The 27,615-nt window shown below is 32.8% G+C and overlaps 9 protein-coding genes across 9 annotated transcripts, besides 18 other annotated features; 3 read left to right on the top strand and 6 right to left on the bottom strand.

Annotated features, from left to right (window-relative positions):
• Positions 1-62: 62 nt before the first annotated feature.
• TA19170 (uncharacterized protein) lies at positions 63-3,001 on the bottom strand (the record flags this gene model as incomplete). The annotated part of the gene is made up of 2 exons (XM_949599.1): positions 63-1,686; positions 1,728-3,001. 2 exons carry the CDS (start codon positions 2,999-3,001, stop codon positions 63-65), a joined length of 2,898 nt encoding a protein of 965 aa, XP_954692.1.
• Positions 2,915-2,983: a sequence feature (1 probable transmembrane helix predicted for TA19170 by TMHMM2.0 at aa 7-29).
• Positions 2,936-3,001: a sequence feature (Signal peptide predicted for TA19170 by SignalP 2.0 HMM (Signal peptide probability 0.901, signal anchor probability 0.078) with cleavage site probability 0.606 between residues 22 and 23).
• A 1,159-nt stretch (positions 3,002-4,160) lies between these two features.
• TA19175 (ABC transporter protein, putative) lies at positions 4,161-8,738 on the top strand (the record flags this gene model as incomplete). Its single annotated transcript, XM_949598.1, has 1 exon — positions 4,161-8,738. One exon carries the CDS (start codon positions 4,161-4,163, stop codon positions 8,736-8,738), a length of 4,578 nt encoding a protein of 1,525 aa, XP_954691.1.
• Positions 4,578-4,646: a sequence feature (10 probable transmembrane helices predicted for TA19175 by TMHMM2.0 at aa 140-162, 174-196, 289-311, 318-340, 397-419, 837-859, 900-922, 959-981, 996-1018 and 1082-1104).
• Positions 4,680-4,748: a sequence feature (10 probable transmembrane helices predicted for TA19175 by TMHMM2.0 at aa 140-162, 174-196, 289-311, 318-340, 397-419, 837-859, 900-922, 959-981, 996-1018 and 1082-1104).
• Positions 5,025-5,093: a sequence feature (10 probable transmembrane helices predicted for TA19175 by TMHMM2.0 at aa 140-162, 174-196, 289-311, 318-340, 397-419, 837-859, 900-922, 959-981, 996-1018 and 1082-1104).
• Positions 5,112-5,180: a sequence feature (10 probable transmembrane helices predicted for TA19175 by TMHMM2.0 at aa 140-162, 174-196, 289-311, 318-340, 397-419, 837-859, 900-922, 959-981, 996-1018 and 1082-1104).
• Positions 5,349-5,417: a sequence feature (10 probable transmembrane helices predicted for TA19175 by TMHMM2.0 at aa 140-162, 174-196, 289-311, 318-340, 397-419, 837-859, 900-922, 959-981, 996-1018 and 1082-1104).
• Positions 6,669-6,737: a sequence feature (10 probable transmembrane helices predicted for TA19175 by TMHMM2.0 at aa 140-162, 174-196, 289-311, 318-340, 397-419, 837-859, 900-922, 959-981, 996-1018 and 1082-1104).
• Positions 6,858-6,926: a sequence feature (10 probable transmembrane helices predicted for TA19175 by TMHMM2.0 at aa 140-162, 174-196, 289-311, 318-340, 397-419, 837-859, 900-922, 959-981, 996-1018 and 1082-1104).
• Positions 7,035-7,103: a sequence feature (10 probable transmembrane helices predicted for TA19175 by TMHMM2.0 at aa 140-162, 174-196, 289-311, 318-340, 397-419, 837-859, 900-922, 959-981, 996-1018 and 1082-1104).
• Positions 7,146-7,214: a sequence feature (10 probable transmembrane helices predicted for TA19175 by TMHMM2.0 at aa 140-162, 174-196, 289-311, 318-340, 397-419, 837-859, 900-922, 959-981, 996-1018 and 1082-1104).
• Positions 7,404-7,472: a sequence feature (10 probable transmembrane helices predicted for TA19175 by TMHMM2.0 at aa 140-162, 174-196, 289-311, 318-340, 397-419, 837-859, 900-922, 959-981, 996-1018 and 1082-1104).
• Positions 8,739-9,245: 507 nt separating the features above from the next.
• TA19280 (uncharacterized protein) lies at positions 9,246-9,755 on the bottom strand (the record flags this gene model as incomplete). The annotated part of the gene is made up of 3 exons (XM_949597.1): positions 9,246-9,454; positions 9,485-9,567; positions 9,622-9,755. The coding sequence occupies 3 exons, from the start codon at positions 9,753-9,755 to the stop codon at positions 9,246-9,248; spliced, it is 426 nt and encodes a 141-aa protein (XP_954690.1).
• Positions 9,678-9,737: a sequence feature (1 probable transmembrane helix predicted for TA19280 by TMHMM2.0 at aa 7-26).
• Positions 9,687-9,755: a sequence feature (Signal peptide predicted for TA19280 by SignalP 2.0 HMM (Signal peptide probability 0.838, signal anchor probability 0.022) with cleavage site probability 0.378 between residues 23 and 24).
• A 304-nt stretch (positions 9,756-10,059) lies between these two features.
• On the bottom strand, positions 10,060-11,257 carry TA19335 (exosome complex exonuclease, putative; the record flags this gene model as incomplete). Its single annotated transcript, XM_949596.1, has 7 exons — positions 10,060-10,212; positions 10,241-10,336; positions 10,416-10,551; positions 10,583-10,650; positions 10,681-10,785; positions 10,817-11,062; positions 11,093-11,257. 7 exons carry the CDS (start codon positions 11,255-11,257, stop codon positions 10,060-10,062), a joined length of 969 nt encoding a protein of 322 aa, XP_954689.1.
• A 273-nt stretch (positions 11,258-11,530) lies between these two features.
• On the bottom strand, positions 11,531-13,663 carry TA19390 (uncharacterized protein; the record flags this gene model as incomplete). The annotated part of the gene is made up of 1 exon (XM_949595.1): positions 11,531-13,663. One exon carries the CDS (start codon positions 13,661-13,663, stop codon positions 11,531-11,533), a length of 2,133 nt encoding a protein of 710 aa, XP_954688.1.
• Positions 11,780-11,848: a sequence feature (1 probable transmembrane helix predicted for TA19390 by TMHMM2.0 at aa 606-628).
• Positions 13,664-14,087: 424 nt separating the features above from the next.
• TA19445 (uncharacterized protein) lies at positions 14,088-15,968 on the bottom strand (the record flags this gene model as incomplete). The annotated part of the gene is made up of 1 exon (XM_949594.1): positions 14,088-15,968. The coding sequence occupies one exon, from the start codon at positions 15,966-15,968 to the stop codon at positions 14,088-14,090; it is 1,881 nt and encodes a 626-aa protein (XP_954687.1).
• Positions 14,139-14,144: a sequence feature (GPI-Anchor Signal predicted for TA19445 by DGPI v2.04 with cleavage site probability 0.12900001 near 609).
• Positions 15,864-15,932: a sequence feature (1 probable transmembrane helix predicted for TA19445 by TMHMM2.0 at aa 13-35).
• A 659-nt stretch (positions 15,969-16,627) lies between the features above and the next one.
• On the top strand, positions 16,628-18,969 carry TA19450 (uncharacterized protein; the record flags this gene model as incomplete). The annotated part of the gene is made up of 6 exons (XM_949593.1): positions 16,628-17,121; positions 17,264-17,404; positions 17,436-18,158; positions 18,233-18,338; positions 18,378-18,643; positions 18,735-18,969. 6 exons carry the CDS (start codon positions 16,628-16,630, stop codon positions 18,967-18,969), a joined length of 1,965 nt encoding a protein of 654 aa, XP_954686.1.
• A 463-nt stretch (positions 18,970-19,432) lies between these two features.
• On the bottom strand, positions 19,433-22,271 carry TA19555 (sortilin-like protein, putative; the record flags this gene model as incomplete). Its single annotated transcript, XM_949592.1, has 3 exons — positions 19,433-19,725; positions 19,849-20,839; positions 20,967-22,271. 3 exons carry the CDS (start codon positions 22,269-22,271, stop codon positions 19,433-19,435), a joined length of 2,589 nt encoding a protein of 862 aa, XP_954685.1.
• Positions 19,658-19,717: a sequence feature (1 probable transmembrane helix predicted for TA19555 by TMHMM2.0 at aa 769-788).
• Positions 22,272-23,254: 983 nt separating the features above from the next.
• TA19560 (uncharacterized protein) lies at positions 23,255-27,434 on the top strand (the record flags this gene model as incomplete). Its single annotated transcript, XM_949591.1, has 15 exons — positions 23,255-23,447; positions 23,501-23,513; positions 23,545-23,654; positions 23,737-23,842; positions 23,930-23,995; positions 24,027-24,282; positions 24,363-24,925; positions 25,028-25,220; positions 25,350-25,421; positions 25,452-25,650; positions 25,767-26,452; positions 26,482-26,514; positions 26,641-26,716; positions 26,854-27,059; positions 27,207-27,434. The coding sequence occupies 15 exons, from the start codon at positions 23,255-23,257 to the stop codon at positions 27,432-27,434; spliced, it is 3,000 nt and encodes a 999-aa protein (XP_954684.1).
• Positions 27,435-27,615: the final 181 nt, after the last annotated feature.

The raw sequence follows: 27,615 nt of genomic DNA, 5'->3' as shown, positions 1-27,615 counted from the left end.
TGTATTATATTTTAAAATAAAAATTTAGGGTTAATAATTGAATTTGTATAATTAATTTTAAATTAGACAAAATCAAATACGTTAAGGTTTATTGTTAATTTATAATATCTTTTCAGGTCTCTTAAATCCTTTTCAGCCAATGTTTCTTTAACTATTTGTACTGGTTCTTTTGAGATTTTCCATTTATAATAATAATCATATCCATAACGTCTGGTAGCATGATATTCATACAGTGTGTTGGAGTATGCGTATATATTGTATATTTCATCGTTATAAAAATATTCAACTATAAGGAAATTTGACATATCCTCAGGACTAACATTTAAAACATTATATGAATACCATTTAATATTATTAATTACATGATCTCCAACAACTTCAGCCTCTGAATCATAATATCCTACTCTTGTTAAATTCATAGATTTAACATATTTTTGTAGATCATAATCCCAGTAATGGTCACTGTAATCATAATAAGCATCGAAAATTATTTTTTTAAATTTATCTTCTTTTAATAATGGTAATGTTTGTTTAATGCTATTAATAACATATTTCCTATTTTTATTCGTTATTATTTCAGCTCGTAAGGGAAGTAAATTTAGAACCTCCTCATATATATCAACATTGTAATCAAATTTATTAATCTCATTCATTTTGGTAAAGTAAGGTTTCAGAGGTTCACTAACATTCTTATAAAGACACATTACAGGTTGAAGTATTATAAACTTCCATTCATTATCATTTGGTTTCTTTTGAAACCTAAATACATAGAGTGTGTTGGTATATAAATACAGATTCAATTCATCATCTTCCTTACTGTATTCTATGAGCTTTACAAAATGGTTCAATGTATCTGTTAATTCTAGAATTTTCTTTTCATTTTCTTTGATTATTTTGAAGTAACCAGATTCTTTGGTAGTTGAAGAATCTTGAAATTTGGATACATCAATCTCTCTTTCTGTGTCATTATTCTTAGATTGATCTCTCTTTATTGTTTCAATATTCTCCTTAAAGTAATTACGTGTCAGTATCGCTACTTCTTCATTGGTCATCAAATCTATTGCTTCATTAGTTACGGTAATTTCTTTGGGCTTTTGAGTTCCAGTTGTATCAAGTATTTTAACTTGATCAAAATAATTTATCAGATTCTGGTTTGTTTTATGGGAATCTGCTAGTGTTACAGGTTCTTTGGACACTAGTTCCCATCTATAATCATACTTGTAGTAATTATTTCTGAAATGGTAAACATACAAACTGTTGGTATACAGGTAAACATTCATATCATGATTGTTCTTATCATAAAAATAAATTGCTTTATGAATTAACACATCTTCCTTTTCGAATTCAATAATAGGTCTTCCATCATAATAGATGGCTATCAAGGCACGAAATGGTTTTGTCTCCACAACTATCTTAGTTTCCAGATCACCATTAATAATTAGACAACTTTTTTGTTTACCATCCATATAACTATATATATCAAATTGAAACCTTTTCAATATTTTTGATTCCAATTGAATATTGTCATACTTCAACGTTGACATTTCATAGGTTTCATCACCTTGAACTTTTATCGTAACTTTGTCAGGTAACAATTTAACAGTTTCTTTATTAAGGATTAGTTTGGGTTCCTTCTTCCATTTTTGATCTATTAGATTCTCCTCACATTTTTCATCAGGATCAAACCTAAATAATTATAATGGCTGTATAGGATATTTATAACTTACTCATACAAAAGTCTGTTTATTTTTTCATTAAATTCGTTATTTATATCTGTAAGATTCTCATCAGTATTAAGGTATTTCCAACTATCACCCTCACGTTTATAATACAACAAAGAATTTTTGCTTACAATAGTAATTAAGCATGGTTTATTATCGCGATATCGATAGACTCTTATACAATCTATCTTTTTTGGTAAATTCTGCAGTTCAAAAATTGAATTCTCATAATATAAATTATCAGTAAAGAATTTTCTATCATTCAAAGGTTTATGTATATTACATGAGTAATGTTCACCATGTTTTATAAGCTTTAAATCTAATCTATTTTGAACAGGTTCTACTCCATTAGGTCCAAGGCAATAATTATCAATATCATAGTAACCCTGGTCTTCTTCTGCTATCTTATCAGCATCTATAGTAATCTTGAATCCATTTCTGCAGGCGTAATAATTAAGCTTGTTAAGTAGATTTTCATAATATGATGGATCATTTAGAGGTACCATAAGTAATTTATGCCACTTTCTTACAGGACAATTACCATAATACAGCCTTTTATTGTAAGTATACACTAACTCAATCATTAGAGGAAAGTCATTATAACTGTAAACATATACTCCATATACCTGTTCCTTGTTAGGAACTTCTAGAATGACCTCTTTGGTTTGAGTGGATGTTTCAGTTACAGTCTTCAGAACATCATTTCCATACTTAAGGTTATTTAATTTGTATGAACCAAGGTCATAATACCTTAATACAAAGTTTTCTAGACCATTTCCTGATAAATGAAGTTGGTTAACAGAAACATTCAACGAATTACTAGTGTAGTTTTGAGTTTGTTTTATATCTACATCAACAGCATTATCAGAACCAGGATGAAATTTATGATTTATGTTAGAAATGTTTCCACCTGAAAATATAGCTTCTACACTTAGTGATGATTTGTTTTCATTCAATAGCATAATTGTTGATTTTTCAAGATTTAAGTGAATTACTGTTGGATTATTTGATACCCAAAGAACAGAGGCAGAGATCAAAAGTTGATCAGAAGTTAGAAGAGGATCAAAATATATTAATTCATCATCATAGTATAATTCCTTCAACAAAAAAGGTTCGTAAGGTTGATGTTTGTAAAAATTGTTTTCATCTCTTGTCACATTTATCTCATTTCCTCCTTTACGATATTTACTTATTTGTCCAATATCTAATTCAAAACAATTAGAACTCAGCACAAATAAACCAATACCCAAATATAACAAAAATGTGTATGTATTTTTCATGGAAATTATCAATTCATATACACCCTTATATATCTAATCATTTGACCATAGTCACATTTAAAATATTAAACTCGTATTTTTTGTTAATATATAAATTATAAAATACTTATGTGCATACTCTATTGATTTTATCCTTATTACTATGAATAGCATTTCTAAATAGCTTTAGTATGACCCTACAATGAATTTCGATATTAAATATATCTCACCAAATAATGTATAAAAACATACGTTTATGTTTTTTCACTTTATTAATGATTTACCTTTAGATTGAGATTATATCTCCAAGGGTTATTTTTTGATGATACTAATGAACTATTATCGTTGTTAGAGAAATATTATCGAATTTTGTCATTAGGAGTTGGTTTTTATCAACATTAATAATAAGTGTATGAATTAAATATATATTTAGTATGTATATTTTTACCTAGATTAGGTAGATCCATCATTATGGTATAATATATAAATATTTAACTAGATTAAGAGTTATAAGATGGTTCAAATTATTAGTGGTGATGGGACTATTATTAAGGTCTTAGCTTGGCTATTGTTTTATTTGATATACCATATTTTTTATAGTTGGTATATAGGAAGTATGGATATTAACTGACAGAACGCGGATCCAGACAATAATTGCATGAATACAACAGACCTTAATTAAATAACATTGGGATGTAGAGAATTATTTATGGCTTCGATTGTTGGTATAAATTATTTTTTATTTACTTTGTCGACTTGTTATTCCACTCTATAATTATTGGGACTTCAAGGGTTATTTAATTCAACCTATTATGTATTTTTAATTTTTTTTAAACATTTCTTTTACGATTTAATTTTTATTATTCACTAACTTGTTTTAGTTTTTATAATATTTCAGAATATGTTATCTGATACTATCTCACTGATAATACATTACACTTTCTTTATTCCTTAAATTTCAAATTTAGGATACTATTTCTAAAAATATTGGATTATAAAATTTATAATTCTCACTTAAATGATTACTTTAATTTCGGGATGTCTAAAACATTACCAACTAATTATGGCTAATGTTTAATTTTAATAAAATCTTACCTATCGCAATTATCACATCTATCGCATTAACACACACCTATTGGATTCTTAAATACCTACATTATATTCTTAGATAAAGACTTTAATGGTCAAACATCCAGATGTAACTTTTGACTTAAATAATTTTAGGAATTCTGAAGATGACAAACCTGTTTCTGAACATCATTACTGGGAAAGTAAATCATACTCCAAGACCTATTTTAAAAAGAAGTCTCTTTTTTTTAAATTTAGGTATTATGACTCCAGCAGTGTTTTGAAATTCCTTTTCTTTCACTGGGTAGCTAAATGGGTCTATCTTCTTTCCAAACAATATGTAGAGCCATATAAGTTACATCCACTTCCTGTTGCTGACCAGATCTTACATTGGTATCCAATTTTATCAAAGCATATTAGTGATTGTTTACTTAGATTGGAATCATATGAAACTAGCCAATATGGACACCCAAATACTAAACCAACTAGGTCGGTTCTCCTTCGTGCTTTGTTCTTGACATTTTGGAAACGAACATTATTTGGTCTACTTGGCATTGTTGTTACTAATGTTCTTAGTATGAGCATTGCATTTTTGATCAAGCATTTACTTGATACATTAAACACCAAGTCGTTTACTCTCCTTAAGATATTTCTGTTTCTATTCTCGATAATAGGTTTACAAATTATAGATGGATTGTTTATGGAAAATTTTAACTTTTATCTAAATAGACTAAGGCTTATATGGGAGTATTCAATCGGAGTAACTGTGTTTCAACATGGCTTATGTCATAGACGCAACTTTAATAACAATATTAATGGATCAAACTCATTAAATGTTTGTAACAATGTCCTACATAGTTGTTCCCCTGATTCTGATTGTTCTAAAAATCCATTGTTTTGTCCTGCAAGACGATACCAAAACAACGACATGTCTCCCAAGATGTTTACATTTGAAATCATGGATCCATTCTACATTTCAATGTTTTTACAATCACTGATATATGTTGTTAATTTTTTATCAAATTTTATTTATGGTGTTGTTTTGATTTCAATGCAAATTAAGATTAGTTTATGGGTACTATTTGTTTCTGTTGTCATTTTCACGTCCATGATGATCGTAGTTGAGATCATAAATAGTTACTTGTTTCACTTTATTTCATTATTTAAAGATTACAGGATTTCAGAATGTATTGAAATTATATCTGATTTACCTCTGATCAACAAATTACTTTATGATGATATTGCCATTAACATTATTACTGAGACCAGAAATAGTGAACTACTATTAATTTTGGTTAGAGTATTCTTAACCATATTCAATAAGTCTTTATGTGTTATATGTACCAATATATCATTCTATGTCTTGATGAGATATTTTGTAAAATCAGTTAGGGATGCAGAAGTTATTACTGAAATTGATACTGCTGGCTTCTTGTCAACATTTTATATATTTTTCAGGATTATCAACTCAATGTTTATGTTACCTTATGCACTTGGGAAAATAGCTACTTCATATGTATCTTACAACAGAGTTAATAAATTCCTTATCGAATGTTCTCCTAACTTTTACATCAGTGATAACAAGTTCACAGGTTCTACAAAGATGTCCAGCGAAGTTCCAGATGTGACTAATGACATTGACAAAGATGTAGTAGTTTTGTATAAGGATGCTTCTTTCTCATGGGTCAACAACAGGAAGGATCTTGCTAATAAGAATAATGAGGTTTATTTGAAGAATGTTAACTTCCAGCTTAAGAGGGGTGAAATTGCAATAATTACGGGTACTCAAGGTTGTGGCAAATCTAACTTCATAAAGTCAGTACTGGGTGAAATGACACTAGTCAGTGGTTCAATGGCTGTAGTTCCTCTCCATACATCAATGCCTATATTTTATGCCTCTGAAGATATATGGCTTCAAGAAGGAACTATTAGGTCAAACATAACATTTGGACATATATTTGATCAGGATATATATAACTCAGTCATCAAGGGGCTTGAACTGGAATTTGATATATCATCATGGGAGAAGGGTGACTTGAGGGTGGTCTCTGATAATGCTCATTCACTCAGTTGTGGTCAGAGAGTTAGGATGGAGATGGCTAGAGCAATTTATGCCTATCTCATATTTAGCAAAGTTAACAAGGATTATAATAGTCAATGTTCATTCTTGATGTGCCTTGATGGACAATTCCATGGATTAGATCCTTATGTATCTAGAACTGTATTCCATAACCTATTCAATGCTCAGACTGGATTGCTTGTTAAGGATGATTTAGCTGTTATCCTTTCATCATCACTAACTTTGCTTGATAAGTGTGTCAGAACATCAAAATTAACAGAATATCCCAAAATTCCCATATACGAGATTGATAATAAATCACTCCTGTTTTACTGTTATTTGTCAGATATTTTTAGGGACAAAAAAACACAAACCGGTTTTGAATATATCACATCACCATCAAGTCCTTACAAACTAATTTTCTTCACTAAGGATTTGCTAAAACTCTGTTATTCACTATCTACAAAGTCTGGTAGACATTCTCTTACAAACTCCAAATATAGACGTTCACTAACATCTATCATCCAAGAATGTTATGCCAATGATAAATTTAATCCATACCTAGTATATTTCAAAGCAGCTGGTTTTACATTAGTTCTTTTTATTGTCTTAACAATTGCATCAAGCGTTATGGATAACTCCAAATTCATCCTCGCAACCAATCTTACGGATTATATATCCAATAAAACCAAAGACTTCAATAATGGTCTCTCAGTTGACATGTCAGAAGTTAGATCACACAGCGATTCTGTCCTCAACGTAATGTTGATCATTGTCTCAGTCATTGTAGGCTGTTCCCTAATATCAATATTATTTTTCACATTTTCAACTCTAATGGCCTCTAAAAAGATTCATGAATATTGTCTTTCTTCAGTGTTTAAGAATAGTTCATCAGTAATCAAAATCAAGAAACAGATTAACCAAATTATAACTTATTTTTCAGTTGATATTTATTTCATCGGTGAATATGTTGGAGTTATGATTTTCACCACTTTCTTATCATTCATTCAGACTGCTATTTCCATTGGAACACTATTCTATACAATTCCCTTATCAGTTCCATTTATTTTTGTATCTTTGGTATTGGCCTTTGAATTTGTGGCATTGAAGATTATTAAGTCATTTATTAACATTCAACTGGGATCACTAGAAGCTACTTCACATATTAACACATCTTGTGAGGATGGTATACTGGGATCACCCATTTACAGAAGTTTTAAAAAGGAATGGGAATTGATTAATGATGTTATCGAAAGAAATGATTACAAAACAAGATGTTGGCATTTGGTAAATTCCTTTTTAATTTGGACTATCTTATTGTCCACTTGGTTATTCTCTCTTACAACAGCTCTATTCCTCACAGCTCTGATCATATTTGATAAGTTCACAAACTACAAAATGAATGTTGGTTACTTTGGATTAGGTCTATCACTTGGCAGCAGTGTTATTAAATCATTCAACAATTGTTCCTTTTGTTTTGCCATGTTACAAGTTTTCATGTGTTCACTTCGAAGATTCCAGTGCTTTATTCCACCTGGCACTAAGTGTGTATTTGATAAGTTCCGTAATGTTAATGAAGAGGATATAGTTGTTAATTCTAGCAAACCAAATTTGCAGGTGGATAAAAAGATGCTACTGAAGAGAAGAGCACTTGAATTCAAAGATACAAAACCCAACTTAATAAAGAGGATGATGTTTAGGCCAAAAATTAACATTATTGATATTTGCAAATATCTTCCATCAGAACATAATGGTGTAGTTTTGAAGCATCTTTGTGTGTATACATCATCCGAGATGAATGAGGAAGGTCTTATCCTCAATAATATAAATGCGTCACCATCTAGGTCTGATATTATTGGTATCATTGGCAGAACTGGAGCTGGTAAGACAACTCTATTATCTGTTCTACAAAATACCGTAAGGCATAGATCTGGTCAAGTATTGCTGGATGGCAGAGATTTGCAAGATATTCCCAAGAGTCTCATTAGGAACATTATTGGTGTACTTCCTCAGCTTCCATTTGTTTTCAAGGGTTGGACTATTAGAAGGTTCTTGGATCCAAGGAGACTATTTACTGATGATGAAATTAATGACGCCCTGGACAATTGTGATCTCCTTGAGTTTGTTAATAACCTTCATGGTGGAAGAAAATTAGATACTATAATTATGCCTAAACCCCTAAAATTAAAGAAGACCAAAGACCAATCAGCATCGTTTAACAAGGGTAAGGAGCCTTTCTCTGAAGAAAGTTCAATGACGTTAGATGACCTTAGCTCAGTAGGTACTATGTTATCTGTAACTCAGCTAAGAATACTTTGGTTTGCCAAACTAGTATTATGCAGACATCAGTATAGGATGTTAATCATTGATGAACCTCCATCTGATAATTGTTCAGAAGATGGATCTGAGGTTCAAGATATTGGTATACCCATCTACGAGTTATTGGACAAATATTTCAAACATTGTACTTGTTTTGTTACTGCACATTATGCCAAAGTCCTTAAATCTTGTACATCAGTTTGGGTAATGCATAATGGTAAACTTATAAAAACATGTAAGGCTTCAGAAGTATCCAAAAATGAATCGATATCAAACATCATAGAGGAGATGGTCAATAAATATTCAAACTAACCTAATGCAGTAATATTTAATGACTAATGGCATTGTGTTATTAATTTTAAGTCCAAATATACCTGCTATAATAATTACCTATAAAATAAACAATTTTGGGGTATAATAACACTAATTTAATGAATTATTAAAAAAATTTGTTATAGATTAAAACAGCTAATAATAAATAGTACTTATTAAGTATGTCGGTAATGTGGAAAAAATAATGGCAAATTAGCCTACAACAAATGGTGTGTATAATACTACATTATATAACATTAACTATATTAACTAAAGTAAAATAAATATATTTAGTATGTAAAGTGTATTTTGGTGTTCAAAATTGAGAATCAAATCCATCGAAAAGTAAATTTAAAAATTATCCAGGGGGCCAATTGAACTTCCTCCCGGACATAAGATGAATATGCAAGTAAAAAACGGTTTGAAGAGCCCCCGGACCACTGTTAATCACAACCCTAAAGTCTCCTAGATTATTCTCCTTAGCTATATGAGCAGCCTGAATTATTTTTATTGAGCTCTAAAAATTACCGTAACTAACATATGGCCCAAAACTTTTTCGTGCCGTTCTGTAGCGTCACTTAAACTAGATAGGCCGTCCATTTCCTTAGGGACTATTAAAATGTGACTTGGAGCAGCGGGTTGGATGTCATAAAAGGCTAAAACATAATCATCCTCGTAAACCTTTTTACAAGGCAATTCACCATTGACAATTTTGTCTAATACTTGTTAATTGAGATTAAACTTACGAAATACTGTTAATTCATCGCCCTTATCGGATCTTGCCATGGATTTTAAGACGGAAAAATGACTTTTACAAGTACTGAAATTACTATATAAAAATTACAAAAGTATTATATAAAAAAATGATTAGTTATGTTACTACGATTTTTTTGTTGGAACAATGCTAATGTGTTTGTAAAATGGTGTGAGACTTAGTCTGGTAAAAAAGGGAGAAACCAACTTAAAACTACCTGAAATCATAAAAACAAAAATAATAAAAAAATGCGTATAGGTCATATATTTATTTTAAACGTTTTTACAAATCCGGATTATGGGTGTTGGAATCCTTTTGACATTGCTCATACAAGTTATAAAAACACTACACATCTGACAGATAAAACATATTCTATTTTATTGTTTCCTATAAATTCGAGAGATTATATTTGAACTCTATCTCTTATCCAATGTTACTTAAACAGTTAATGTCAAATAATGGTACTCATAAATAATTTAATATTATTATTTGAAAAATCCTAATTTTAAATCGTTTTATCAAGATTCCAGGCACAGAGCGGGTTCGAATAACTAAAGATATTATTATTCATATTTCATTATTAATTATGGTATTTGTATATATTATTTTGTAAGGGTACTGTGAGTTGATGTGTTTGAGTATGTTTTTTAATTCTTGTGTATTTTTGTCTAATTCCGACATAAGAATTGAGTAGAGTTGAGATGCTCTTTGCTTGGATGCCTAAAAAATATAATCCGTAAAAACAAACTGAAATGGCTGATTCAAACGTTTCCAAAGGCACGGGCGTTGAGCCATTCTTGTAGATCCAAAGAACCTCTCCAAACTGGTTAAACAGTATAATTATCTATACATATCACTAAATATATGACGAATAAAATATATAATTAAGTGAAGTGTGTGTAAAGATTGTTTTAAAAGGTTACCTGAGTCTTGAGTAGCTTTTGCTCAAATGAATTTGGTTCCAATACGAAAGTGTATTCTGATGAATTATGGTCTAAAAATGAGTGATCTCTAGTTTCCAGTAACCAAACAGTAACCAGAATTGGAACATGATAAATACTAAAACTCAATTACAAATTGTTAAAATTACTTAAGAGGAGTTCCTTTGTGCCATAGACCATAAAAAGAATAATTCAATTCATCTGACAGTTCCATTAACTATAGGGTGTTAAATTTTCTAAAATTTACTGGTTTCCGATAGTGTAAAAGAGATGCCAAAGCTGAAAAAGAGCAAGCAGATAATAAATTTCCATCATCTTGTAATACATGTACATACACCCTTAAAGCCAAGACCTAAAGAATTACTATTAGTGTTTGAATTTACTTGTTTTCCACTTGTAATACAAAGCGTTTCCAAATCCAAACACGATGACTCCTTGAACATGTTCTCCAAGAAGTAAATCAAGTTATGTTCCTGGTCAGTTGTTTTTCCAGGTTCATAACATTCAGAAGTGAATGAGGTTTCAACGTTGAAAAATAAAAATCCCTCATTTGGCCTTTCAGAATTAGGTTCAACAATTTCCTGAGAAACACAGGTAAAAATGACAGTATTTCCAAAAGAAATTAGGGACTAAAATGTGATTAGTTGATGAGAAATTACATTGCCCGGAGGTCCATCAAAATCAACACTGACATATAGATAGGAATCCAGCGACCTTCCATCAATTCTAAGGCCATTTTTGAGACAATCTTGTCCAATCAACAGGGTTGAAATATCAGAATTTGGAATTTGGAGTAATTCAATTTCATTATCAGTACTAATCATATTTTATTGATCCAATAGTTTTCATCTGTAAAACATTAATTAAAAATATCATACTATAATTTAAAATAAAATGTGCGATTAATAATATTAGAATTTTGCGAAATATTAATAGTTTTGCCTCGTATCATCTGGTTCCCTTATTACACACTATACCATATATTATTATACACCTTCCATACTATTTATATTGTACATAATTATTGTAAAAGATCTATTTCACTGGTAATACATATAATATAATATTAAACCTCAATTATTATACAACATGGTAAATTAGTCCATATGTGTGTATGAGAAAGTATTTCCATCATCTGCAAAGCCTGTTTGTGTTTTAACTTCTTCATTTCCAGTTCTTTTACTCTCTAATGCAGCTGCTTCTATTTCCTTTCTATACTGTTTCCGATTACTAAACAAGTGTGCTATACTTCTGATCATGTCCTTAGTGTTAACTCTTCTCCAAAGCCTTGAAAATACTGAACTTAACGCTATATCTAATCTGTGTAATATCTTAAATTGTCTCTTAAGTAGCGTCCAACTGGCATAAATTCCCATTGGAATCATCATATATGGCCCTGACAAAGCCAATATTGTTGATGAAAACACGTCTCTAATGGCTACTGAACTTGCTGAAATTGCCAGATTCGATACTGGCTCTATTGCACAGTGCATGCTTGGGGGTTTTACCAAATACCAACACGTTTCGACTGGAGGGTGTCCCACATCAACAGCATGTTGAGCTATATCCATACATTCCAACACAGTGTAAGTTGCCATTGTACCCAATGCTAAAGCTGAGAATAAGATTTTATTGCGATTTTTCTTCCTTTCTTTCATCCATTGAGTTGTGAAATTACCAAAATAAGGTGCCTGAACTTTCATCGTTGTTGCAGTATACACATATCCCATTCTATTCATTAGAACTGAAGCCAATTTTAATATATTGGCAATGTAGAATGATTTACCGTATGCCATAACTTCTAACTCATTTCTCATAGATTTTGGTAGCAAAGTATCATAAAACCCGCTCCATGCATCTCCTTTCAGCATAAATCTTACATTATTCACATAATTGGGACTATTCAATTCCGATAATGATGAGGTGGAGGATAGATTTTTTTCATAAGATTTTATAGAACCCGGATTACGTAATGTTGACATTGTGAAGGCTAGAATGGCTTTCCAAATGGCCCCGCAATGGTCCGAACACATACTCTGCTGAAACTCAATTCTTCTTTCATCCACACTCATACTTCCGTAGAGGTTGGAGATTGTTGGCATCCCGAAATTGAGGGGTACATCAATTGGGTTACGTGAGGTCCTATTAGTAAGTACTTCCACTAAATCCTCAATCACATCAATAAACGCTCCTGTCAAGTTCCATGACTCATTATTACTCAGTTTACGTTGTAATTTATGCAATTCATCAACAACCCTCATTACTTTATCGAGATTGAGTTTGATACCGAACCAAATGGCGTGATCGACATTTTTTTCGGCTCGATCGAGTATGAAATTGGCAAAGTTACGGGCACGTCGAAAAAATTTGCGTAAATTTGATTCAATTTTTAATGAATTAAGTATGCGTCCGAAGAAAATAGTATTCTCTAAATTCTGTTCCAAATTGTCTCTACTATCCTTTACTACTTCATATAATATATGATTTCTACCTTCCAGTGCTTTTACAGAACCTAGTTCAAGGAATTCGTTAAATGACTTGAGAATTTCTGTGTTGAGGGATTTGTCCCATTTAACACTCTCCATATTATGGATATGTTGAAAATCGGCTATTTTCAAATCATCCTCATTGAGCTCTACTTGATTTTTCAGTTTTTCTGATATAGATCTGGTATATCCAACATCCGACCACTGTTCAATAGTATTATCAATAACACTAATTACACCACCTCTCTTGAAATAGTAGCTACTATTAGGATATGTACGACCCCAATATTCAGCATTTTGTATCACTTGTAAATTTGCCATTGAATGTGTTACAAATGTGATAGATTCAAGAGCGTCCCGGAGAACTTCTGCTCTTACTAATTGTTTCAAAGTAAGCTTGGTCTTTTCGCGCATGAATTGTTTTACAAAACTTCCCTTCAAAAACCATTTTACAACTTTTCGTAATTTTTCTGGTGCAAAAATAGAGCTTGCATCTACAAATCGAGAAAATGGATCCGCTTTTCCCAACTTTACCAACTCCTTTAAGTAATCCTGCGCTGGATATTTCTTAGAGAGGAGGTTATATAGAAATAGATGTGCTAAGCCCACGCTACTTGAATCATAAAATTCACGAAAGCGATTAGAAATCGAACCAGCAAGTAGAACTGATGGAGAATAATTATACGTTTCATGCATAAGAGTCATGTTATCTTCAATCCACTTTTTAATACCAGATGACGCCATATATATATAGAACCTATGACTTGCGCGATACCGTAGTATACGTTTCTTTTTTTTCTTTTCTTCAATTCCAAGTTCATAAGGAAGTTTGTTATAGTATTGTGGAGCGTTATAGGGTGGAACGATCTCAGCTGTAAGATTCCTTCCAACTCTTTTCTTTTCAACTAATTAATTGTGTAATATGTATAAAAATACGTTTGTTGTAATCGGCAAACCATGTTCCTTTCTTTTCACCAGTGAACATTCGATGATCCCACATTAAAGTCATTTCGAAAAATGAACGAAATCGTCTTGAATCAGATAAAATTCTGAACCAAGAGGTTGGAACATCATCCACACTGTTGATATCACCTATATTATTACTTATAATATAGTAAATTTTATATACTAGTTTAAAATTATGGTATATAACTAGTGTTAAAAATATTTAAAACTGTGTAAAGTGTAACAAACTCATCATAAGAAAAACATCAAAAGCTTCCGATAATCTTCTCCTTAATTCTGTTACTTCGGTTTCTGGTACTCCTACATATGTTTCTTCTCCCAGTAGTCTACTGTGTTCAAAATCACATCTAACGGCTATTGTTCCATCTCCAGGATTAGAACACAATTTTGCTTGCATTCTTTTACCATTAATTATTGAACCGACATTAGGCTCATAATTTCCTCCCTTTTGATTTAGCAAATCTCCCATAGAATCCATTGTTAAATTAATGGATCGTAGTAATACCTCCAACATCTCACATAAGAATACGCCATCAGATGAAACATTATGTTCATAACGTTTGGCTGTTGATATTTTTTTATATACAAGCCCATTAGAACCACGAGCATATCTTGAACCTCTTCTTACTCCACACATATAATCCAATCTGTTAATTGATCCTCCGGGTCCTGATCTAACCAATTCCAACCATGAGTAAAATCTTCTTTTAGGGTAATCTGAGAAGAAAGACTCGTACTCAGTATATCCTAACATCATTGTTGCTAAATGCCCAAGAATAAATGGATTATTACCAGAGACCCAAAACATGTCAGCTCCTAAATTATTAGCAACTGGAGCTCCCGATACTGGATTACTATCTTTGCCTTTTTTAACTATATTATAACCTAGTGCCTTGGCTAAATTTTCAAGTCTGGTAACTGTGTCCCTAGTAGTTACATCTGAAACTAATAAATAAAGTGTTTTAAGAAGGGTGGTTTGTCTTATATTGGCATCTACTTCCCAACTTTTTAAACGTACTTTTGTTTTTTCATATTCACTTTTCAACTCGGTTATTTCCTTTTCTGTTAGATCTCTACCATTCAACACTGCTGATTGAGGACTAACTGTGATATTGGGTGTTTGAAACAGTTGCAAATATGAAGGTTTAACTGGTGTATGTAATTCATGATCAAATGAAATCACTTCGGATGCAGTAGTTGATCCGTCAAAGTTTGTTACACTTTTGAGAATTGGATTCGTAAGTGAAAATAATTTTTGAGAAATTGTTACATAGGTTTTAAAATAATTAACTGGTTGTCCTCTGAGTAAGGATTTAAATTCTGGGCTTAAACTGGCGATAAAAGGTCTGAGAAACTTCTCAAAACCTATTGAATGTTCTAATTGGTTATAATTTTCTTCTCTTACATTTTCATTACCAAATGTATAATATTTATACAATTTTCTTCTCAGTACTTTGGCTTTAATTTTTTCCCAATCCTTAGCCAACGGATCTTTTCTCACAACTGACGGTTTTGGGCCTTTTCTAGGCTGATTTTCTTGGTCATAATTTTTGTTAACATTTTCCATATCATTTTTAGCTTCGCCTTCGGTTTCCGTTTCCGTTTCCGTTTCCGTTTCCGTATCGGTATCACTATCATCTCGCAAAACTTTGTCCTTAATCATCTTATTAACACTTGATATTTTCCTTTTAATAGCATCTGTAGTGTTTTCTTCTTTTTCCTTTTCTTCTTCTTTTTTTTCTACCTTTCCAGCATACTTATTTTCGACTTCATTTTCAATATTAAATTTATTACGATGATAATTATTAATTGTGTCATTCATATTTTTTGAGAATTCGTACATGTTAGATAACACATCTTTTGCCATTCCAAGTCCATTCGCAGTCTTTTTAGCGCCTAATTCAATATTCTTTGCAACGTTTTTAAGGTCCTGTTTATCAATTGTCGATAACGCGAATGCTCCTGTTATATTCTTATTAATGAAATTGCACGAGATAATGAATTGTATTACCAATAACTTGGTAAACAAATTTGTAAAACTAGGGTAACCCCTTTTTTTGACTGTATAAATTGTATATCTCATTTATTTTGCGATTTATCTAACTAATCTTTGAAAGATGGTCAAAAAAATTTTACTCAAAAATATACACATTCAACCACTTTCCACATAGAAACTCTGTTCTCCACATTTTATTTATATAAATACTTCAATTATTCCCTTTAACCGATGGAAATCAATGACTTTAGACAAATTCAGTTATGGATTAAATGCACTCAGGTGCGGGTGTTTTTTCTTTAAATAAATCTAGTTTAGGGTTTAAATAAATTAATTTTTAATAAAAAAATCGAAACAATATTGGAAACAATAATTACACTAGGAATTACTGATTATCATACATGATTCTATAGTAACTGGAAGTTTACAAATATTTTTGGAGGAAAAAATTAGATTAGACAAATTTAACAATTATAAAAAATTTAAAATTATTAGATTAACTAGATTACTTAGCTAATTATCAAATCTTCCACTAAATTATTGGTCCAATTTTACCAAAAATCCTAGATTCACTCATTATTAATAAATTATTAAAATTTATCTTTATATGTAAAGTTATTAAAAAATTATTTTACTCTTAAAAATTAATTTTATGAGAATTTTAAAATCAAACTAACATTATATTCTGATTATTTTATTTAGATGGTGTTCTATAGATTTTTTCCTAACATTTTTTTTATGTTAATATGAAAATTCATCGCAATATTCTTAAGCAAAAACACAAACCGTTTAAAAGTTCTAAAAGTAGCAAGGTTAAAAAAAACATTTCCACCCATGTTGCTCAAAAGATATCTCCAATTCTTAGTAGGAAGAATAAAAAATACCAAATAATTTCCAAGAATAAGAAAATTCGCTTGAATTTGCATGAGGAATCACCCAGAAACGTATTTGTGCTTCCCTTCAACTCTGATATCAATTCTTTCGAGGTCATTAACGCTATCCTAACCTTTTATTCGGCCAATTCTTCACCTAAACCTGGTTGTTCTAAGGAAGCCTGGTTCTTATCTCAACCAATACTATTGAATCAATCTTTTACACATGATGGAATTCCTCGTCGTGTAGTCTTTTATACATGCCCTAGAACACTCAGGGACATACTCTACTGCGCCTCCGCTTCAGATATTATTCTCTGTTTGTTTAGAGGAGCTTCTCAAGATACACCAGCTTTCGATGATCTAGGGTTTGTCAAAATATTCTAATATTGACTATATACTATATTTTATCATTAATCATGCTATTTACCCTTTATTTATACTTTACTATTATTTTGGTCATATTTAGTCAAACATATAAACCATATTAGGGTTGTATAAATTTATTAGGTATAAAATATTGAGTTGCTTAAGGTTACAGGGAATTCCAACTCCTGTTGGAGTGAATTTTGAGTCCTCTTTACCTGGGGATCGTCAACCCAGTTCTACTCTCGTTCGTCGTTACTTTCACTCAGAATTCGGATTAGACAAGTGAGCCCTATCTATTTATGTTTTTGTTTAGGAAATTTACCTCTGTATTTTCTGAGAAGGATTTACGCACAGTTTTATCTTTAATTGGCTGTGTTTCTACATCAGATCTTTCATGGCGTAGGGATAGGGGGTACATGTTGTCCCTAAACCACAGCTATGACTTCGATAGGAAGGAACTGATTCTCGAGGGTTATGCTAAAGGTTTAGGGTTTACTGTAAAACACCCTTTACATCTGACTTCTTTCGGTGATTTCATTCTTAAGAGGATTGATTTAGTTCCTGACATTTGCCCGGTTAGCTCAAACCCCTCAAAGATCTCGGTTGAAAGAACAGTTGAGGAACTGAATAATGAGGATTTATCGCTGCTTCTGTCAGAATCTGAGTGTTTAAATTACGTTTCACCTCAAAATTCTAATTCCCTCAATGTCACAGATACTTTACAAAATTTGAACAATTATATAACTGATGATAATCAGTTTCATGATGACTTTAGCAGTAAACTGAGGATTAATAAGATCTCAGCAGAAAGTGGAGTGTTGTCTGAGGATACTGAGATGGAACAGGACACTTATTACGATTATGAGAATGCCAGTGATGGGTCAGTATTGTCTGATGAATCTGATTTTGATTTGGATGACATTTTGGAGACCTCTTCAAATTCATCAAAGAAAATCGAATTTGAGTCTAGATCTCTTGAGGAATTGTCTTTCCCAGATGAAGTTGATACTCCAGTCGATACTCCTGCTAAACATAGGTACTTTTCACTTGATTTTATCACTATTTCATTATTTAACATTTAATAATAGTTATGGATTAATTGATTTGTAGATTTCGTAAATATCGCTCTTTGAAGAACATACGTACTTCAGTTTGGGACCCTTACGAGTCTTTGCCAATTGAATATTACAAAATCAATGAATTTGAGAACTTTCGGGTAATTTTACATCATTTTCATTTTCAAATTATTTTTAAGGTCACGATGTCGTCTTCAAAGACTCAACTGAAAAAAAACTGTGAGATTACAAACGTTTCTGGCTCATTTGTACGACTTACGCTCGTAAACTTCTCCCCTGAAGATTATTCCACCTTATCATCCACTTCCCGATTTGCTCTTGTTTCTACGATTTTACCTTATGAACGCAAAGTTTCAGTGGTCAACTTTAACGTTTCTCGAACCTCCGAGGGACCTGATCTTCTTCCATCAAAGACTCCCCTTCATCTCTTCTTCGGGTTTCGGAGGTAATACAATACCCATCATTTACATAATTTATATATACTAACCACAGTTTTATATTACTAGCATATACTATCACTTACTATGAATTGTTAGGGTTATAGTAATGTGTTACAGATTTCCTGGCATTCCTATTTACAGCAAGAGCATCAATGTTGACCGCGGCAAGCGGGGACTTTATGAACGTTTCTTTAAGAAAGGAGACAATTGCGTTGCCACAATCTACGGATTGTCACTTTGTCCACCCACTCCAGTTCTAGCTCTCGATCAAGGTACCAAACTATTACTACTGTATACTACAATTATATACTTAAGGTTATTCTCTTTTTAAAAATGGTATAGATGATACTGTTTTATTTGGAGGTCATGTTTCAGGTTCTGAGCCCTGTAGAATAATAATGAAGAGGATACTTTTAACCGGTTATCCCATGAAAGTACACAAAAGACGCGCTATCGTTCGCTACATGTTCTTCAATCCTTCTGATATCAAGTTTGTTTCTACTTAGTTGATAATTACAACACATTTACTATAGATATTTCAAGCCTGTACAACTATTTACTAAGAAGGGTCTTCGTGGTAAGATTTTGCAGTCTCTGGGCACTCACGGTCACATGAAATGTCTGTTCAGCGATTTTATCACACAAGATGACATCGTTTGTTTACCCTTATACAAACGCGTCTTCCCCAAATGGAACCCTGACACCTGGGTCAAACAACTCTAATCTCATATTCTAACTACCACACACAACACCAAATTTATCAAATTTATAGAATAATTATTTTATTGATATTATTACAAGAGTTCGATGGTTTTAGAGTCTTGATGTTTATCGTTATCATGCAAGTACGAGAGTAGCGTGGGAATTTCTTCGTGCTCCTGTTCGGCGTCGATGAATCCTAATTCTGGTTCAAATCTTCCTCCCAAACTTGTCTTCTTTTGGCTGAGTGTTGAGTAAGGCACGTACTGGAAGGTTTTGAATCCGTAATTGTGGAACAGGTGTTTGAATCTTTCATCGTTCGACACGTACACCACTGCTGCCATGAATAATGCCAGCACCAACATAAAGGCCAACAATAATTTTGATTCTACAACATATTCCACTAGCAAGCAATATGTATTTAACTACTAAGGGTATATAACTGTATAACTAAAGGAAGAGTAGTGGTAATTGGAGCTGCTGTTGCAAGCACCGTAACGGAGTAACATACCTTTGGAAAGAGGTGAATGTGGTGGACATGGAACAGCAACTAGATCAGGAACCCAACCACCTACACAAACATCTCCTGGGACCTTCCGATAAGCATTTGTATAGAAATATGAAGCTGAGGTACATCCTTCACGCTCCAAAAAGTGTCCTTCAACTTTGCACACATCACTCCCAATTGACCTCGTAAATCCAACTTCACATTCGTAATCCTGTCTTGTACATTGACAAAGTTCTCGATCCACTGAACGCTTGAAGTCTCTACCGTTAAAACATTCGCTCGCTTGTTTTCTCCTCTTATACGTTACCTTTTTGCCTAACAAACATTCATTCCCTGCCATATCACGTGGTACCCAAGTTTCGTAATCACTGCTACTGCTATTAATTGCCCAAATTCCTCTACAGGCGGGCTGGTTCAGAGTTGCAAAGTCTAAATGAAACACGACACCAACACCGTTTCTATTACCATAGAGCAGGAACTCGGTAGCTGATGACGACGGCTCAATTACGATATTGTTAACTGAGAGATCGTGTTTTGAGAGCGAGAAGTCGAACCAGCTAGCTCCCTCGTTCCAGCTAAATACAACTTCTCTTGTCCTGCTTTGGTCCTGGGCCATGACCAGTAAGCCTCCGTGATCTCCGAACTCATAAATAAACGCTCCTTTGTGCACTTCGCGCCATGTTAAGCCTCCGTCACGGCTTAAAAACGTGTTAACATTTGCCGCATCAAATGACAAGTGATCTCCAACGTTACCTGTCCCCAATATTAATCCCACTGCATTCTCGACGGAATAGAATGGTGCGAAATTCTTGAACTGTGTAATACCATGCAAATGCAGGTAACACCTGTCGGGATCGCATTGGTATTGTTGTCCGTATGAATCGACTTTGGGTGGCGTTAGGTAATTCCACTGTGCTCCTTTATTGAACGAGATAACTGTTCTGACGTTAGATTCGATTTTTTTATGTCCCACATTGCGACGCTTCTTCTCAATCTATTATTAGACATTATACTAATGGTTAATACTATGTAAATATTCAATATATGAGAATAAATCAGGAACTTAGTGAGGAATACATAAGTAACTACTGTAGGGATTAACTAAACATCGTTACGGATACCTGTGTCATGTTGTCTGATTTAGTTGCGACATTTCCATTAACATGTGTTTTAAACTGCTGTGATGGGTCCAAATATCCACCAGAATCATCTCTAAAATTTGCCAAATAAATGCCCTCCATGGATAACACTTTGTCAAACTCGCATTCACCAGATGATGCTCTTACATTATTCGGCAGAGATAGTGAATAATTAAGACCGCTTGCATCGGAAATGTATACGTTGCCAACTTCAACATCACTTCCTTCATAATGATGCCCAACATGGATAATAACAGCTCCTTCAGAGGTGTCGAGTATTGTATAACTCTTTTCGTCCAATTCTGTGCTGATTCGGGCCTCATTAAATGTGACTCCGTTATCGGTACTAACACATAATTTTACTGTTTGCCTGCTCGAGTCGGCCACACGTGCAACAAAGATGTAACCGTTACTAACGAGGAATTTGTTACCGCCTGATAATAACTGGTGTTGTGTTGCTCCGTAATCATCAGTGTATCTGAATGAGATTGCGTCGTTCCAACCGTCTTGCTTCGGCTGATCTCCAAAGGCCATATCATAGCGACTAAAGTAGATACGGTCTGCACTGCCATGCGTCGGATCACCCCAGCTAAACTGTCCTACATATTCAGCCACTCGTCTGAAACTGGAACCCAGATCTCGGCTTGCATAAACCACATGTTTACAGTCACCGCCGGTACCTTTAGATAAACAGTCGCCCTCCCAAGTACTCAGCAGGGACCATGATGCTTTAGTAGGGTGAAAGAAGAACATATTAATCTCACCTTTGAAGCCCAACTGTTTAAATGTAAGTGCTCCGTCTGATGATATGTAATGAGTATTGCCGGTTCCCAATACCGCTACCACATTTTTGTCAGATTCACATACAAACATTGAATCTACATGGAACTTATCAACGCTGTTACTACTGTTACTGTTCATCGTGTTATTGGTGTTACTGACTGTATTAACTGTACTACTAGAGGAGTTAGACAGTGTATTGGTAATTTCAGACCATTGTTTACCAGAGTTGGTAGAGCGATACAGACGGCCTGATGCTGTTTTGAGTAAAACTACATGGTTTTCAGGTCCACACCACACCAAATCTTCAACCAAGGAATCGAAACTAATTTCGGTGACTGAAACCTTTTTCTTCCCGATGGCGTTAACCACTGGTTCTCCGTTAACGTTTGTATATTGCAAACTTTCACCCTCCTTGGCAGTTATACCGACGTCATCTACACACCAAACTTTTAAACCCCAAATTAGTATGTTAAGGGTGATATATTTATAAAAAGTGATATTCATTATTTACACGAATAGTTGGGTGAACAAATTAGAAATTTGCGATCGAGGAATGGGCTCACTTTACGGAAATAAATTTACAGAAATAAAAGTTAAAGAGCCATTATTAGAAAAGTGCGAGAATAGTTTCAAATTTACATTTTACACAATGCCACAAAACTCAAAAATCAAATCACTTACAACACTTTCACTTACATTACAATAAAATAACATTATTTTAATATTTAAAATTTGGGCAACAATTTATTTCACTAATCTATAAAGTTGTTATATTATTGGGTATCCCTCCAGAATCAAATTTCAACCTAACCGATTTTTTCCGACACAATTCACAACTTTTACTCAGAACAATTGAAAAATTTTTTAGTAAAAAATTTTTTTGTCTAATTTTAATTATTTCACCTATTATTAAGTTTTATCCTTCCATCATCAATGATGTCGTTCATATCTACAACAAATTTTCACTTTTTTTCACTCCTTTTCCAATTCACACTATATTAGACGCTATTTATTAGATATAAACTATGATATATATAAAAATTTGATAATCTAACCTATTTTATAGAGTTTTTTATTTGTTTAATGATATTATATTATTTCTTCAGTATTATCATATTACTTTGATTTAATGATTTAGTTAGTTTTTACAATTATTTTGGTCCTAATATTTTTTATATAAAATCTAATGAATATCGTTAAATCCGTTTTAACACTATAAAATATTCCAATAATGAAATCTTGAAAAAAACATCAAAAATTTCCACACATTAGACTTTTATTTGTTTTAACATATTCTATCAATTTTTTCTTCTTCATAAGATTAAAATTGTGCTTAATTCTATCAATTTATATTGATTTTATTATAATATACTATGAAATGTGTAGGAAGATAGTTCTTAATTTAAAAATGTGTAAATAGGAAAAGTTACAAAATGTTATATTAATTGTATTGAAATGTATAAATCGAGTTCTCACCAGCTTTTTTGATGTATTTCTCAAAAATTTACGCATTTGCAATTTTTACCAAAACTGTTTTCTGTTTCTTTACTTCTCCTGATTTTAGTCCTAAAAATGAAGTTCCCCTTCCCAAAGATTTCACTATACAATCTGTTGACGATTATGATCAATCTGAACTCAAGGCATCTTTTACACATTTATCCCTAACTATATATTTCTTACGTAATTATTCATTTTAAGGGGCGGAGTTAATGAATTCTATGTAACTTCTGTAGTTAAAAAGTTGTTGTAATGATTTGTAGAAACTAACGGAGTATAGACAAAGACATCGCAAAACTCTGGATGGCGCTTTATGCGCAGCTGCATTTGTCAGAAATGGAAACACTTTCACTGATTGTACTACCACTGAAGCTCCAGATGGTTCTGTTGGTATCTTATCACTCGTTTTACTCACTTACTTATTACTTATATAGTAATTAAAATTAGTATAATGTATTTAAAAGATGATCAGGAAGAGAATGGTGCTATCTAGAGGTTCAGCTGATAGGTACTGGGGCCAGGGATTGGGACTTTTGTGCCGGTGTTATTGATTATGATGCTTTAAGACATAAAGCTAGGTCACATTTTACACATAACTATTAATAATTTACCTTTATAATTAATTTAGCTTATTTACATACTTTTGTGGGTTAAATATTGTATAGATCACTAATGGAATTGAGAAGAATGGAATTGGAACAAGCATATAGATCATTGGTGAGGGAAGAAAGGTATTCATAAATCTGTTTATTTAATATGTAGGAGAGTTGACAGCACATTGTCGAAGTATGAAGAAGTTTGTGGGTCAGGTGAGCAGGACTACGAGTCTGACATTTTGAGACTGGAAACATCTTTAAAGGGTGTGGACAGAGCCATTGATCAGCTCAAGTCGAATAGCACCTCACTACTATCACTTACTAACAGCCTTGATTCACTAGAGGACGAACATGATTTACTAAATAAATCTGCTCTACATAATCGCAAAAATTGCTCTGTCGTTCGGGGTTATCTTGATCAAGTATTATTTGCAGAACTTATAGTCTGATTATATAGTTATATATACAAACCCCCTCATAGGGTATAGTAATTTGAGTATAGAGTGTGCCTGATGGACTGAGGGCCAGTTATTATAATAATCCTTATTTTCGAGGCGTACCTTCTGGGTTTATTGATCACGAAGATGTGAATTTGATGTGGGAGGACATTGTACCGGTGCCTGGAGTACCTCATGATGCATTTTCGGTCCGTATTGAGGGTTTCCTAAGTGTTCCTTCTACTGATGTTTACACGTTCTACATAAGAAGTGACTGCAATGTGAGACTCTTTTTGGACGAAGAGGTGATTGTGTCCCATGGTTTCGACCCTGAGTCTGACAATAGCGGGCCAGTTGTCACTCAACCAATCAACGGCAGACCAACGATGAACGTTTTTCTCAAGTCAAACTCATTCCACTTAATTGGTGGAAAACGTTATCCTATCACAGTTGAATATTCTCACCAAAAAGTTCTCAAATATTACAACTCTAATATCGCTAGACTTGCTCTTAGCTGGTCTTCAACCAATTTTCCAGAACAAATCATCACTTCCGATCACTTTTTCAAAGGGTCTGGGCAAAACTCAGACATCTCAATCAGTGGGCTCGAAGGACAATATTACACCTTGTACTTCAATTATCTATACTTTCATTTTGCTATCATTTTATTTCCAATTAACTTTAATTAGAATCAAGTTATGAGTTATTTACCTATCTTCATAATTTCTAGGAGCATTTTAGAAAATGGAGCACAGGCGTTTAAGGGTGTTTCAAACTTTGTGATTGCAGATGTTCCCGGGAAGTTCATAGGCTCAAGAATGATAACAATGCACACGAAACCGACCGAACAACTTGTTTCATTTGAGATTTCAAACCACTCAGTCGTCTATGTGGCAATTCCAACTCTTTCAAACACTCATCCAGTAATTTAGACATTACCAACTTATAGTTACTAATATTGTTGTTATACATTTGTCGCGAATCAACGCTTTTAAATTACTTGATAAATATTAGTTATATATAGTTAGTTGTGGATATTGTAAATGTTATAGAAAGATGAGGATGGAGTGAGTTTTGAGAAGAGTTTTGAGGTTTTATCGGTTTATGGCATTGGGGATAACTGCGTATGTCATTGAACTGATAAATTATTTCAGGGGACTGCGTTCACTCAGATAGAATTCACAATCTACTGGAAGAAATTTCAGGCTGGAAACGTTAAACTTTTACTCCCAGATTACACCTCGTCCATCATTTTCATCCTACCAGCAGTCACCAGTGGTCTTTGCAAAGGAGACGTTTCAATTATCCCCTATACTTCATCAGATAAATGCGTAGCATCTTCTTCATCTAATGGTAATTTCACATACTCTTGGCTTAATTTAGTTATATAATTAGCTATATGATTTTAGATATATATATTATTTAGTCATGTTTTAGTATTTTAGTGTAATATACATTGAAATATATAGAGTTGTCGGGATGTGCTGCTGGATTTGGAAACGGTGTTCCTTCAGATGTTGGTTGGATAACAGCTAAAGGCAAATTGGATGGAGAATTTTTGAGGAGAGACTTTGCTAAGATGGTTGAGTTGAGGTACTTTCACTTTTCCACTCGGGGAGCTTTAAGGGCTTCTGAGGTGAATTTTAGGTTTTCGGACGGGAGTCAAGAGGATTTTGCGCTGAAAGATGAATTGCGCTATGAGTTCAGGACTCCAGTAACTGCGGAGTGGGTAAGAATTGAAATCAAGGGGGTGGAGCAGCTTGAGGGCACTGAGAACACAACTGGTGGAGTTTTTACTCTTTTTGGTGTGATTTGTGAAGGTATAAGCCATGTGAGGGAGAAAACAATGGACAAAGTTGACATTGCTTTTTGCAGCGGAAATTGCGATCATTCAAACGCCTTAATCATTGATTCAGGGCACATCAAAACATCGCATGGGAATTTATACTATGGATGGAATACCAAGGCCAATCGATTCCACTGTACGAACGACACCACTACTAATGACAGTAGTAACGGTTTTAAATTAAAAGACAACAAATGGTCATTGGAGGTTCAGCATCACGGAGTTTATAGAGTAAAGGTTAAATTGGGCCCAATGTGCAATGACTTGAAGGGGATTTCCCTCACAATAAATGGTTACGAAGTTTTAGGGGTAAGTTTTCTCTAAATATCTTGGTTTAGTCGGAAAATTTACAACATAATTCAACAATCACAGTAAGTTCAAGCTAATTATACTATTAGATATATATTATTTGAAAGAGGGATTTACTGTTATAAATAGTTAGTTCTATTTCGACAAATACACACAATTATTAGTATAAAATGAATGAAAAATTGTAGTACATTGGAATAATAAATATGGAAAACATTGGAAGGATAGAGTTGGGTAGTGAAACGGAAGGGTTGGGATTACTAAGTTTTAATTTATCACCAACTTTAACTGAAATATAGCAATTAAAAAAAATTTAATATAATAATCCATCGCAATATTTTAATAGTATAAAATTATTCAATGTATATCATTTTAATTTTTGGTAACACTGTGGATGGCAGATCCTGAAGAATCTGAGGTGGTAGGGGTTCAAAACCACTCCGGAATTGAAATTGATGCAGATTTTAAGGGCATAGTTTTTAGGAATTACATTCCTAGGGATGAAAACCTCAGAAAACTCTGCAAAAACTCACTGGAAGATTATTCTGCAATTGAAAATACAATAGATCAACAAATCGACAGAACCATTCTCAATTATCAATCTGAGGTACTTTAAACTTTACTCAATTACTTACCTATGTTAATATTATACTATATTTATAATGAGTTTGAGACCCATTTACCAATAATATACCTTTTAACTTTGGTGCCTACTAATTGTACAATCATAATAATATAAACAATGATGTTGTAGGATATATTATCATTAGTAAGGCCAAGACGTCAGAATTGGGATTTGAAGCGTGAATTGAATCGCAAAAGGCAAATTTTATCTAGTAGAACTGATGCTGCAATTTTAAAGCTTCTTCGTGAGAGAAGAGACGAAGATACTTCACAAACCAACAACACTGAAAATCAAGCCCTAATTCACCAATTTCCCGATATTGATACTGATGATTCTGACGATATGGATATCGAATAATTATTCCCACACCTTTCACATTTTTAATTTTATTTTTCATTATTTTTCATTTATTTTTTAGTTTTTAATTATTTTTTTTATTTTTTAAATCAAGATGTTTCTATATCCACTATATTACAGTATTTTAATTGGATTAATTTAATAAATGGTGTAAATTATTGAATAAATCATAATTATTCCC

Source organism: Theileria annulata, chromosome 1, assembly GCF_000003225.4.
Source record: "Theileria annulata chromosome 1, complete sequence, *** SEQUENCING IN PROGRESS ***".
NCBI lineage: Eukaryota > Apicomplexa > Aconoidasida > Piroplasmida > Theileriidae > Theileria > Theileria annulata.
Note: the sequence above shows the minus strand (reverse complement) of the source record. Positions and strands in the feature narration are given on the sequence as shown.